Consider the following 13,754-nt stretch of genomic DNA (forward strand, 5'->3'; position numbering starts at 1 on the left):
AAATGCAGAGATCCACACCTTAACATATCCTCGGAAGAATGCTGAACGCCAAAGACAAGAGAGGAAGTCTTGAAAGGAGCAACAGGACTTGTCATGTACAAGGAACCCTGAAAAGTGAACAGCTGACTTCTTATTAAAAAACAGGGAGATTAGAAAGTAGTGGGATGGCTTATTCAGCGCTCAAACAAAACAAAATAAAATGAAACAAACAAAAATCCCTGTCAACCTAGAATCCTATATCTAGCAAGACTTTATTTCAGAGGTGAAGGCAAAACAAAGACATTTCCAAATAGACAAAAGCTTAGAGGATTAACTGCTAAGGCAACCCACCTCATAAGAGGTACTGAATACATTTCTTCAGATTGCAAGCAAGTAAACCCACATGGAAATCTAAATCCATACACAAAAAAACCAAAAAGCAGTGGTAAAGGTAACTATGTAATTATAAATATATATTTAATATTATATATGTAAATAAATATTATATATAAATTATTAAAAATATAAATGTACCTTTCTACTCATGATTTAAAAAGCGTTGATGTAAAGAAATATGTATATAATTGTTGGGCTTATAAGTGACAGAAATGCACCATATTTGACAATAATAACACGAAGGTGGTGAGTGGGAGCAGAGTTGTACTGGAGTTAGAGGTAATGCCAGATGGTAACTTGAACCCAGAGGAACAAATGAAGAGAACCAGAAATGATAAATAAAAATGTAAACAGAGCATCCTCTGTAAGTATAAACTTGATCGTTTTTCTTCAACAGACATACGATTACATAGAATAATTATATTCTGTAATGCATATAAGATGAAATACACATAACAATAATAGTATAAAAATGGAATATAATAAAGCTATATAGGAGGTAACATTTCCATATCTCACTGCAATTTAGTTTTAAGTCTAAAGAGATTCTTATAAGATGTATATATGGTAAGCCCCAGAGCAACCATGAAGAAAATAACTCAAAAATATGGTGAAAAATCATTAAAGTGGTTTTTTTCCTATGTGAAACAAAAGTAAAACGGTGGATACTTCTGTCCAATACACCAATAATCTACCAACAGTGAATATGAGTGGATTAAATAATCAAAAAGCAGAGGCTGTCAGACTGCATAAAAACAAATATAACTCCTAGTTGTAACTCTGTGACCTTCGACTAGGTTGGCAAACTCTATAGGTGGTGGTGGTGGTGGGGGGGGGTTAAATCTGGGCAACTACCTGTTTTCATAAACAAAATTTTATTGTACCACACTCACACCTATTTATGTATTGTCTACAGGTGCTTCTGCATTACAATAGCTGTGTTAAGAAGCTGTGACACAGACCTTATGGCTTATAAAGCCTAAAATACTTACTATCTGACACTTTACAATAAAGTTTGCTGACTTTTTTTCTTTTTTTTCTTTTAAGGTTTACTTATTTATTCATGAGAGACAGAGAGACAGAGAGAGAGAGAGACAGGCAGAGGGAGAAGCAGGCTCCTTGCAGGGAGCCCAATGTGGAACTCAATCCCAGGACCCCGGGATCATGACCTGAGCAGAAGGTAGATGCTCAACCACTGAGTCACCCAGGTGTTCCAGTCTGCTGACTTCTTATGTAAAGGAAACCCAGTGTAGAAATTCTTCTTCAACTGATTCTATTCCCCAGGAGAGTAAGAAGTAAGGCCATCATTTAAGAGTGAAACGAGGAAGTCTTAGAAGTTTGAGGACAGAGAATCATAAAATAGATAACCAGTGAAAAAGGTAGTAAATGTACCAGGGTAATCGAATAGAGTTGTCAGATGGCACTAAGCACCCCACTTAAGGAGAGTGGCAAGTGTGCATGTTTATCTTTCTTTGAAAGAGACCTGCATCCCAAGAGGTGCTTAAAATGGATTACTTGGGTTTCAAAATTGGTTCCAAAGATACAGGAACATTTTTGATCCCAACTAACTAAAAATTAAATGTTAATTTGAAACTTAAGTTTTTCTACTTTCAACTGCGTAAAATTGACACCTGGTTTACATTTTTATCTGTGTGGTTTTAGAGGGGTCAACGTGGAACTTTTTAAGAGAGAAGAAAAATGATTTGTGCTATCTTAGAATGAGTATTCCAGAAGACACACCCTTCTTGTGGTAAAGCATTGTAATCAAGTCAAACAGAGCAGGAAGAGACTTAAACTCTAGATAGAATTACCAATTTTTAAATGATAAGGAAAATCCTACTTATTCTGTTGATACTACGTGCAAGAAGGAAAACTTAATCACAACAAATGCTGCTCTATTTATTTTCAATCTATAATCTGAAAATTATACTGTATTTGTCATGGAAGTAAAAATATACTCAGAATATGCAGATAAAAATGGACTCTGTAGTATTTCTTTCCCTTGAAGTGCTCAAAGTACTTTGGGGCAGATCACTATTTTGAGGAATTCAATAATCTCTTTGGAAAGCAAGTATTTTATTATCAGTTTGCACAATTTTCATAGTTCATCCTAGTATTTGAGAAATGCATACAAATTAGTTTGATTAGAGGAAAAAAAAAATAGTGACCTATTCAGCCAGTAAAGAAACGTGATCATCTTTAAGACGAACTGAGGTAAAAGGCTAGTTAAATAAACAGGTAGGGGATCCCTGGGTGGCGCAGCGGTTTAGCACCTGCCTTTGGCCCAGGACGCGATCCTGGAGACCCGGGATCGAATCCCACGTCGGGCTCCCGGTGCATGGAGCCTGCTTCTCCCTCTGTCTATGTCTCTGCCTCTCTCTCTCTCTCTCACTGTGTGCCAATCATAAATAAATAAAATAAAAAATTAAAAAAAAAAACAGGTAGTAGTGGGTTTTTTTTTTGAAACTAACATTTATTTTTTTTTTTTTATTTTTTTTTTTTTAAATTTATTTTTATTTTATGATAGTCACAGAGAGAGAGAGAGAGGCAGAGACACAGGCAGAGGGAGAAGCAGGCTCCATGCACCGGGAGCCCGATGTGGGGATTTGATCCCGGGTCTCCAGGATCGCGCCCTGGGCCAAAGGCAGGCGCCAAACCGCTGCGCCACCCAGGGATCCCCTGAAACTAACATTTATTAAACACCTTCTGTTTGCCTAAGTATGCTAGCAGTGAAACACGATCTGTGTAAAAAGAAGCACCTCTTCTCCTAGCCTATTCTAGTTTAGTTCTAACTCTTAAGCCCATTTATATTGAAGGATATCAGGGCAGCTCAGGTGGCTCAGCGGTTTAGCGCTGCCTTCAGCCCATGGTGTGATCCTGGAGACCCGGGACTGAGTCCTGCGTCGGGCTCCCTGCATGGAGCCTGCTTCTCCCTCTGCCTGTGTCTCTGCCTCTCTCTCTATATATTACTCTGTGTCTCTCATAAATTAATAAAATATTTAAAATAAATAAGTAAATGGAAGGATATCAGAAAAAGAAATGTCTTGGTATGGCACTTAGGATAAAATGTCAGACACCAATTCCTTCCAATTCCTTCCAGTGATACATGGTTGAGTATATTCTCAGAAAAGAAATGATGCAAGTCTTACTGCTTTGGTATAACCAAGAGCAGAAATTATCACTAATTATAGTTCCTTATGCTTTTCTTCTTTTCTACATGTTTTTTTCCCTTTGCTTGAGGTTTACTTTTCAATGTTTAGAGATCAACTGCATCTAAGTATGGTAGTAAGTCAAGCAAGATTTAACTATATTCCCTGTGAAAGTGGGCCTGCCCTTTTGTACCTTCACTTTTAAAATCTGAATATCATTTTGATTCTGAAAAAAAGCAAAATCTTGTATTACTTCTTTAGATTGATATGAGAAATTATTTGCCACATGCCACTTACTTACTTTCATAACATCTTTAAAAATGTTACACATAGGGACATGTCATAGTTCCCATAAGTGTATTACATAAAAAAATTTAAGGTACTCTGTGCTTTCTATACTATTGTCAAAATTTTCTTTTTAAATTTACATTTTAAGTATTTTCCTTAGGCTTTTAATTCATAATGCAAAAGCTTTATGTTTTACAATATTTATCCTTTGCATTCTCTGAAATAGTTTAAGAATTATTAATTTCCTAGTGTAATATAACTAAAAAAAATAAATAAATTGCTTGTAATAATGGAAGGGGAAATGAGGACTAAATGAACAGTACTGGCTTATGAACACTTTATAAATTCTGTAGGATTCACTGTGACAAAGGAAAAGTTCTTTTTTGAAATTATTTTACTTTATTTTTTTCATCCTGATAAGTGCCCTCTTTAAGCCCCATCCCTATATTTGCCCCACCTCCCAACCACCTCCCCCTGGTAGCCACCAGTTCTACATAGTTAAGAGTCAGGATCACAATGTTTTTAAATGTCAAAGAATATTGGATAAAACTTTTATTTTGAATGTGATTTAAAATCACAGAATCAAACTTCAGAATCACTTATAATTTACTGCTTAATCAAAATTAACATAAAATGTAACAAATTATATTTTTAACTCAAACTGACAAACTACTTTCTAAAGAAACTTTCTGCTCTATGCTATCATAATTTCTCCTATGGAGTATCAGCAAATAATGTAGTTACACTGTGCCACAAATAGTTAAAAGCAACATTTGTAGATAATTTGAGTAAGATATACACATACATCACTCAAAACAAACATTAAGGTTATTTTCTCTGGAAAGTTAGCTTACAAACAAAAAGAAGAAACCCAAATCCACATATTGTAATAGCCGTCCTCTTCAAAATTCTACTATTCCATGTAGATACTTCTTCCATTAATGGGATATGAGTTGGATCATTTTCTCGCTCATTTTGCAACTAATATTTAGTACAAGAAAATGAAAAGAGTTAATGTAAAGTACACAAAATATTTTTGATTTTAAAAAATATAATATCCATGTTAATTTAGTTGATGTAGAGGCAGCCAATGCAAGATTCCCATGGAAGATTTAAAGTGAACACATATCTTAAAAGACAGTCTTTTCCCCCTAGGATCCCATTATAGTAAATTATTAGTTTCACATTAAGAATAAATGCTTTCATAGATTATTACATTTTAAAATCCTGTTTTTGTATCAGGAGATAAAGTTCCTTGAATGTGAAAGTTTCTATTTTTACCTACAAGCAATGACAACTGTTATTTTCCCTTCTATATTAATATCAAATGATTTCTTTAAAAAAGTGAACCATTCTTGTAGCATACCTACAATACATGAAATTTAACAGAAACTAGAAGATTTGATGCTACTGCTAGAAGTTTAACCCTTTATTTAAACATAATTGCAGGAACAAATACTAACAAAACTTAAGTGGTTCTTTTAGGACTTCTCAGCAATGAAAGTACACGGCCCAGTCAGTTTCTAAATACTCACACATAGAACTCTGTTGCTAAAGAGAAGGCCCCCCAACTCGTGTGTGTACGTTGTGTGTATGTGTATGTATGAGGAAAAGAAAAGGGGAAGATAGATAGTTCATGGGGGAGGGGCATAAGAGGGAGAATGAGGAGAAGCCAAAAGATCCTCAAAAGATAAAAAGAATCAAGCACATTTATAGAGTGATATATACTAGAAACATCCTGGGCTGGAGTGGTGACATAAATATTTTCAACATTAGCAAGAATAACTACTCCTAAAATCTACAGTGTAAATATTTAATTTAAAAAGCCTGCAAAATTAATTTTAAATTTACAGCAGAAAACAGACTTCAATGCCAATCTCATTAATACTGTATTCTTGGCCTAACTTCCAAATGGCTTCATTCAGTAACAGATTCCTTTTTGACACTGATGCTCCATTTACTGAATCCTGAGACAGCCATTCCTTTTATTAACCAATTACTTAGCATGACCCTTTCTGACAGGAGCCTGTCAGTGTGTTGCTTTGAAAGAGAGTGATGTGGTGTTAAAGTCTAGCCTTGACCTCTCCTACCCTCTCTCTTTGTTACCTACATCTATGGTATCTCATATATTTTTAAATTTGCTTCAATTATTATTGGTAAACTGAAATAGCCTAAGTTTAACAGGCATAATAGCATACTCCCAAATCTGAAAGCCGTCATAGTTCTCTAAATCAAATCTCATTATGGTGATTACTATTTAAGACTAATCCAGAAAAACCAATGAAATAGCTTGTTCCAAAATGAAGACTTTCCTGACCAAAGAACTGTATCTGCTATTATTATAAACCAATAAATGTGTTTTCAAGGCTGGTTCCTATATAGAAATGTATAAATTCAAGGTAGAGAATGCCAAAGAAAGAAGACTTTGCATTTAGCTACATAAAGCTAAAATTTCTCCTTATAGGTATACATTTTTAAAATAAATATTATGGTACCTGATTGAATTGTTTGTTTTAGAATCAAAGTCACCCCTAGAGAAGTGTTTCTTAATTTCATGCCTTTAGGAAAAACCTTTTCTCTCTCTCTAATTTCATCTCAGTCTTTCTTCCCTACTCCCCAAATGTTTTTAGTTCATCTTGAAGAAATCAAATAATTACCAATCCTGAGGCAAAGATGTCTTGGGGAATTTCCTACACTAAACATTAAAGGATGATGCTCTGCAGGAAGTATCTCTATGTAAGTCCTTCCAAATCTCCCCTGGATCCTCATGAAAAATATCATGCTAAGTAAAATCAATACCATTTTCCTTCACCTTCTTTGAGATGATGAAGGTAGTAGAGATGAGTGGTGCTGTAATTCTCAGGTTGTCAACAAGTTCAGAAAGTAGAAAATTAGATTTTTGTATGAGAAAGTTTGTTTGAGGAGTGGTGTGGATTAAAGGAACACAAAAGTGGAAGGAGAATAGTTAGGAGACTAATGTGTAGCACCGTTGCCTGACATACAGCAGGCACTTTTATGCCTGTGAATGAATAAATGTCAGGGATAATACAACTTCTAAGATGCCTCTTTCTCTAGAAAGAAGGCATCTTCTACAAGAGTCCTGAGATATATTGCTCATTTCCCCATTTAAAATGTATTTATTCCCCTATTATTTTGTAAAATTTGCTTCACAATTTTCTGTTCACTTTTTAAAAAGACTCCTTTTAATCGAGCATATGTTAATAGGCAGAATGACAAATTACCCGGAACACGTATAAAATTGATTTTGAGAAGAACTTTGATAAAATACTAATGAAAATATCAAATGACTTATGGTTGAAGATGCACAAATTGAATGCCTAATCTAACATTCATTTCAGCTTATAGATACCAAAGATACTTATTAAAACAGACTTGGGGAAATCAAAAGCAAGCTCTTTTGCCACATGAAAGTGTTTTCCTTTATTATCTGTCTTTAACAGAGCTCCCCATTTCAGCAACTTGGATCTTGTTATAGCCAATTTTTTTATAGCCAATTTTTTAAGGGGGGGGAAATCATCTATCCTTAAATCCAAATACACAGTTCTTATGTGTACAGAAACAAAAAAAAGCCCATACTCTTTAAGTCTAGAAAATAGACTATTTCATCTAAAAATCTATCTTATCAATAGAACTGATAAATGTCATTTTCATAATTTTTCATCTGCATATTTATATGCAAATAAATTTTACAAATATAACTTCCTATCTTTAACAAGTTGATACTTGATTTGCATTATTTTTTTTTGACTGGCTGCATATCATTATAACAAACTGGTGTACCATAATTCATTAAATCATTCTCCTGGCATAGGCCATTATGATATATACAAATTTGAAATCATTAAACTATTGAAGGATACAAATATTTTTATGGTCCTTGGCACATCTTGCCAAACTCTTTCTGAAAGGGGTTGTGATACCAGTCTCACATGAAAATAGCAGATTGGTGAAGAACCAATAATGGGTAGGGTGATGGATTCTCTCTTGCTAATTTAAAAGGTGAAAATAATAGATCTTGTTCTTTTAGTCTGCATTCATAAGAATGAATGACCCACAAAGTTTGTTTCTTATATTTCTCCCTCCCTCCCTCCCTCCCTCCCTCCCTCCCTCCCTTCCTCCCTTCCTTCTTCCAATTGTCTAGTGGGAGCTTAACTTGCTCTTGTCCAAACTGCTTCATCATCTAACATATTATTTGTACATCATTTTAATCTTTTTAAATGTTAAATACCTTTTGAATTAAGTCTTTTAGTTTGCAGACCTCTTCACTCAAATCTTCAACATTACTAACCAGCTCTTCACAAACTGAAGTAAAATTCCGGGGAGAAGCCCATTCTAGTACTATCTGTGAATATTTTCAAAAGTTACATTTTAAAGAATGGGCAATGACTTTTTACAACTTTGTATCTACAAGAATTATATAGTATTCTCACCCACTAAATTATAATAACTAAAGAGCATTTTTTTGTTGTTGTTCAGGATAAATTCTTTTTTTTTTTTTTTTTCAGGATAAATTCTGACACCAAAAAGAACTTAGTGATTTTTTTATACTCCTATTAGTTTCCTGAATACATTTACTAAATATATGTATATATGACTTTGTGGAAACTAATATTTAATAATAATAAAATTTATGGTGAACAAATACATTCGGGAAGGTTTTAAGAATATGACTCCTATATTAGTGTTATACAAAAGTCAGAGGAAAACAAGTGCATTAGAAATTTTTCGCTATAAACAAATAGCTTAAACCAAATCACATGAAAAAACTCTACAAAAAAAAGTTTGCTTTTACAGGTCACTTGCACTTTCTCTATTTAAATTTTCTTTCATTAAAAACTTTATATTGATATGGTTTTTTAAGAACACTCAACACATTGTTTTGTTTCAACTTTCACTTGGGTCTCCTGTCACTTTATATTTTAAACAACTAAATTCCCTTTAAGAACAAATGTTAATTAAGTTCAATACACAGATCAGTTTAATTTTTGGTCTGACTCACTTTCCTTTTCCTGAGAGCTAGAACACAGAGTTTTTCAATTAATTGGTATATAGAGGAGTAATAATTAAACTGGCTTCTTTAGATTTTCTGTGATTTTGTAGATGAAAGATACTATTTTTTACCAGATCAGTGTTTATTGAATTATCATTAACTTATCTGGAATGTTCTTTGGCACTCATACTTTTCTTAAAAACTTTTATAGAATACCTTGTGAGAATTTACAGGCAATTCAGTAATGATATTCTGTACAGCTGTTATTAAATGACCACATTGTTTGTTTAATTTCAGAAGAAAGTTGAGGAACTCATCACCACTAAAGAGAGGAAACAAACAAATAGGAATCACTACTATGAGCAATTTACTTCATTCTACTGGGTTACTCAATGTCTAGTCAAAATATTTACCTGATTCTTTAAAAAATATTTATAGAATAGCTAATATGTATTAGCTATGAAATAGACAGTGAGTATACAAAGAAAACAAGTCTCCAATATTGAGGATCTCAAGCTTCAGCATGAGAGGCATACAATTAGAATACCATAATTCAAAGGGACATGTAAAGAAGGACTAATAAAGGACCAACATCCGAGTATCTGTTACATGAAGGTATTGCACTGGTTATTTTACACTTATACTTTTAATTCCTCACAACAACTCCTATAAGGTAGATGTTAACATCAGCTTATAGTCGAGACATCCTAAAACTCAGAGATAATGAACTTTGTATAATGGGAATTGAGAATTTGTAACGCTTCACAGAGATGGTACGTGAATATAGATGTACACAGTGTTAGTGAATAAAAGGAAGATACATACCTGTCTGGTGATGCATAATTTTCAGGGCCACTGAATATTGAAAGGCATGTTGTAAAAATTGTAAACTCTATAGTATGCATTCATCACATACTATGTGAATGGCGGCCCACTCCCCACCCCAGAGCTGTACAATATACCTCCTGTCACAAACAGGTCTCTCTTTTCCCTGTGCCATAAGAGCAACGTGTCCCTGGTGGGGCTGTTTCTCCAGCCTGGTCTCAGAAAATAACAAGAAGGAGATCCACTACAGGTGCAGCCATGATACAAGTACTCAAAAAAGAAATAAAATTTTAAATTTATTTCAAAAGAAATAAATTTTGTTATTACAAATCATTTAGGTTTAGAAGTTACTTCTTACTGCAGCATGACATAAACTGAAACAACAGGCCATGTTTTAAAAATGAGATGTCAAGTATTAGGATAAAATTTATACCTTCAATAAAGGTACTTCGTTTTTTTTAATAATTAATTTATTTTTTTATTGGTGTTCAATTTGCAATAAAGGTACTTCAAATAAAAGATAAAAATATCTGGAAAAATTAAAATTACCACTACTCTTACCACCTAAAAATAATGACTGGTACTATTTTCTTCTAGAGTATTTTCTTATACCAAATATTTTCTTTCAATATTTTTTTTTCTTTCAATATTTTTAATATGCACATATACAACTGGCATTATACCTCACGTTCCATTTTATTTTTTCTCTTTATACTTATTATGAGTATTTTTTCATGACCTTAAGTCTTAAAATAATTTGGAGGACAGAACAGATTAGTGCAATGTAATTCAACCATTCTCCTGATGCTAAATATTTAGAGTTTACAATTTTAGAATCTTTATAAATAATTGATGTGAACAAAATATTTTTATGTAAAATTCTGTATCTTTTGTTTTTGGAGGAGAAATAGTTTCCTTAATGGACACAGTCTTGAGATGCCTTTGATACATTTGAGTAGATGTCAGGTAGGCTCAGGAAAAGGTCTGGACAGAAACTGCTGAAATGTCAAGATATGGATGAAAGCTTACTTTTTTGGTTCAAAATATCTCAAGGTCCTAACACAATAGTTATTATTTTCAAATTGCATTCTCTAATTCTGCAAACATTGAAAGGCTAAGTGTAGGAAAAAGTAAATGTACTGTGAATATGTGTTCTTGTAACAGACTATTTTAGAAAATTTAACACAAAGAAAAGTATCATAAAATAAATCAGTAGCTAGATTGCTGAAGTCACATTACCAGAAGATTATAATCAATCAGTTCAACTTTTCTTGCTGTTAGTTTTCTTATGACTTAATGACTAATTTCTTCTTTAAAGAATGACTTTGAACAAATGGGAAGTAAAACCTTTTTCATAACAGCATGTAAACAGAGTCTATGATTTAATAACAAGGTCAAATTCCTGGAATATATGTCTCCCAGTTATATTTTTTAAAAAATTCAGCAGTTTTAATAAGTGAACATTCAGGATTCTACACATTCTTTAAGTCTATTAAATTCCACAAAATAAATTCTTACAGGTAACTCTGCCATCACATAAAGAAGTTACATTAAAAAAACTTCCAATTTAGTCATGTAGACCTTAGAATATTCCTTCACAGAGACAATAAGTTAAAAAGATTAAGAAAATTAACAGAGATTCAAGGTTTGCTGATTTTAAGTACTCGCAACTGAAATCTTTTTAAATATTTAAAAGCATTTAAATATTTAAGAGTTATAATGTTATTTTGAATAATGAGGCACTATTTTGAATAGTTCATCTTGTTACAAGATGATAGAGAAATAATTTAATTTTGCAATAAGCTTTTTAAAGAAATCTGGATCATTTAAATTATCCTATGGAAAACTTCTCTAAATTCTAAACTGGTGTGGAAATCTATCATTTGTTTGTTTAATTCATGTTTATTATAGTTGCAATGTTACTTTTAGATAGGATACATTAGTGATGATAGTACTGCATTTTAAGTATATTTTATAAGATATAACTTGGATGAAACTCAAGGGAATTAGGATGCGTGAAAAAAAGGCAATCAAAAAAGGATACATACGGTATGATTCCATTTAGATAACATATGTGAATAATATCAAGATGGGATAACAAAATATTGGTTGTTAAGGATTGGGGGATGGGTGTGGCTATAAGGGAGTAGTGTGAGGGAACTTTATGGTAATGGTATGTTAAGTATACTGACTGGCAATGGTTACATTAAAAAACACGCTATAAAACTGAATACAGCTACACATATACATACAAATGAACACACGTATAACTGGTGAACTACAAATAAACGATGTGGATTATTTCACATATGTGGGTTTTTTGGTTTCAATATTGTCTTAGTTATACAAGATGTTAGTATGGGGCAAGACTGGGCAAAGGATGCTTGGGACCTCCCTGTACATCTTTGCAATTTCCTGTGATTCTCTAATTATTTCAAATAAAAAAGTTAAGCAATTTATTGTCCCACAAAATATTAATAAAATCAAATACAATTATTTTTAAGATAGGTTTTAGATTACTAATATTATTACAAATCAGTGGTTGACAAGTTCCTAAGACAGAAACCAAACTTTATATATTGGCAACATAATTTTTTAAAGAATAGGCTGAAAATAGAGCTGAGCTACATTAGAGATACTTTCTTATTGCCCTAAGTGAAAAAATTACTACTCTGAATTTTCAACGTTGACACTTAAAATGATTTAAAGAGAATAAGAGCTATACTATCAAAAGCAGGGGCTCTCATATAGTTCATTTAACAAAATGCAATGAAAAAATAAAAGAATGTTTCTAAGTGAGATGCACTGTTTTGCTTTTTGGTAAAACAACTTTACAAAAATTGATATTATAAAGTACCTCCCACCTCAGAACATAATATATTGTAAAATGAACTATTTCCTTGAGAAAATTATAGTATCAAGTAAAAAGACTCAGAAACTATGAAAATTAAACAGTTTAGTTCTTTTTTAAGAACAGCTGATTCTAAATACTAATATTAACTTTACCTGATTTCCAACTTTGCCACTTCAGGTAATTCTCCAAATTTTATCTCTTCTACCTCTAGTTCTTTAAGAGCGGCGAGAATTTTCTGCTGATCTCTACTGGTAATTCCATTCTAAGTAGAAATAATTTTTTTTTAAGTAGAAATAATTTTAAGATGCAACAAGACAGTAATACTTGAGTAATTTAATATGTAATATTACTAGATAAATTTTCTACTTGATTAATTCACACCTTGAAAAAACAAATACATATTAGAAAAATAAACACACTGAAAAATAGATGGCTTGCTTTTAACTGTGATTGATAAGGTTACATCATTCAAATATTTAGATATATACTATAGTCATTTTTTTCTGCAAAACTGGATTCTCAAAGCAATACTAGATATTAAAATATAATATTTCTAAAACCACCACAGTAAAACAATTTTTTCCTTCAAAGTATTACTTAAAATATTATCAGTGGTTATATAAGGATTGTCTTCCATTTGTCTTTACCTTTAGTGTTTTTTTTTTTTTTTTTTACCTTTAGTGTTAACTAAATTTTCTCTCCTGGACTTAGCTAAGTAGTATGTTTATTTTCACTTTTATTTTGTTTTTGTTTTTTGACTTTTAGTAATACTGAAGACTTCAAGTTTCCAATGTGTTCATGGAGGAAGATTATTACCTTTTAGGTAGCCTATTAAAGTATCTCTAATATTTCCCAAGCTATTTTCAAATTGTTACTTAATAATACTAGATAGCAAAATAATAGGTCTTGATCTTTTGGAGAACCCAGCAAAAGGCAGTATCTGGATGACACATATCCATATCTATGTACACAAAAAGCCACCTCTTACAAAACTATTTCAGATTTAGAACTGAAGCTCCAGTTTTAGTTGAGATGTCATGATTAATCTGAAGGAAAAAAAACAACTCTAAGTCTTTAAATGTTCTTAAAGCTATTTAAGCTATTTAACTTAATACTATTACAGAAGATTTTAGATATGGGTATCCATAACCATATCTAATAAAAACCTAGCAAAAGATCATTTATAGTATGTACCCCTAGGATTTTAAAGTAGAAAAAGCATCCAGAATTCTTAAAATATGAAAGAATGTTT

At 32.2% G+C, this 13,754-nt stretch overlaps 1 protein-coding gene across 1 annotated transcript in view; it reads right to left on the reverse strand.

The window, feature by feature from the left end:
- Window positions 1-4,266: 4,266 nt before the first annotated feature.
- ASZ1 (ankyrin repeat, SAM and basic leucine zipper domain containing 1) overlaps window positions 4,267-13,754 on the reverse strand; it is a 52,538-nt gene continuing 43,050 nt past the window's right edge. Inside the window, exons 10-13 of the mRNA XM_038557469.1 lie at window positions 12,655-12,764; window positions 9,040-9,145; window positions 8,062-8,175; window positions 4,267-4,793 (exon numbers count right to left, since the gene is read on the reverse strand). Of these exons, the coding sequence (XP_038413397.1) occupies window positions 4,641-4,793; window positions 8,062-8,175; window positions 9,040-9,145; window positions 12,655-12,764 (483 nt within the window). The 3' untranslated portion in view covers window positions 4,267-4,640. The remainder of the gene's footprint in view (window positions 4,794-8,061; window positions 8,176-9,039; window positions 9,146-12,654; window positions 12,765-13,754) is intronic.

Source organism: Canis lupus, chromosome 14 (assembly GCF_011100685.1).
Source record: "Canis lupus familiaris isolate Mischka breed German Shepherd chromosome 14, alternate assembly UU_Cfam_GSD_1.0, whole genome shotgun sequence".
NCBI lineage: Eukaryota > Metazoa > Chordata > Mammalia > Carnivora > Canidae > Canis > Canis lupus.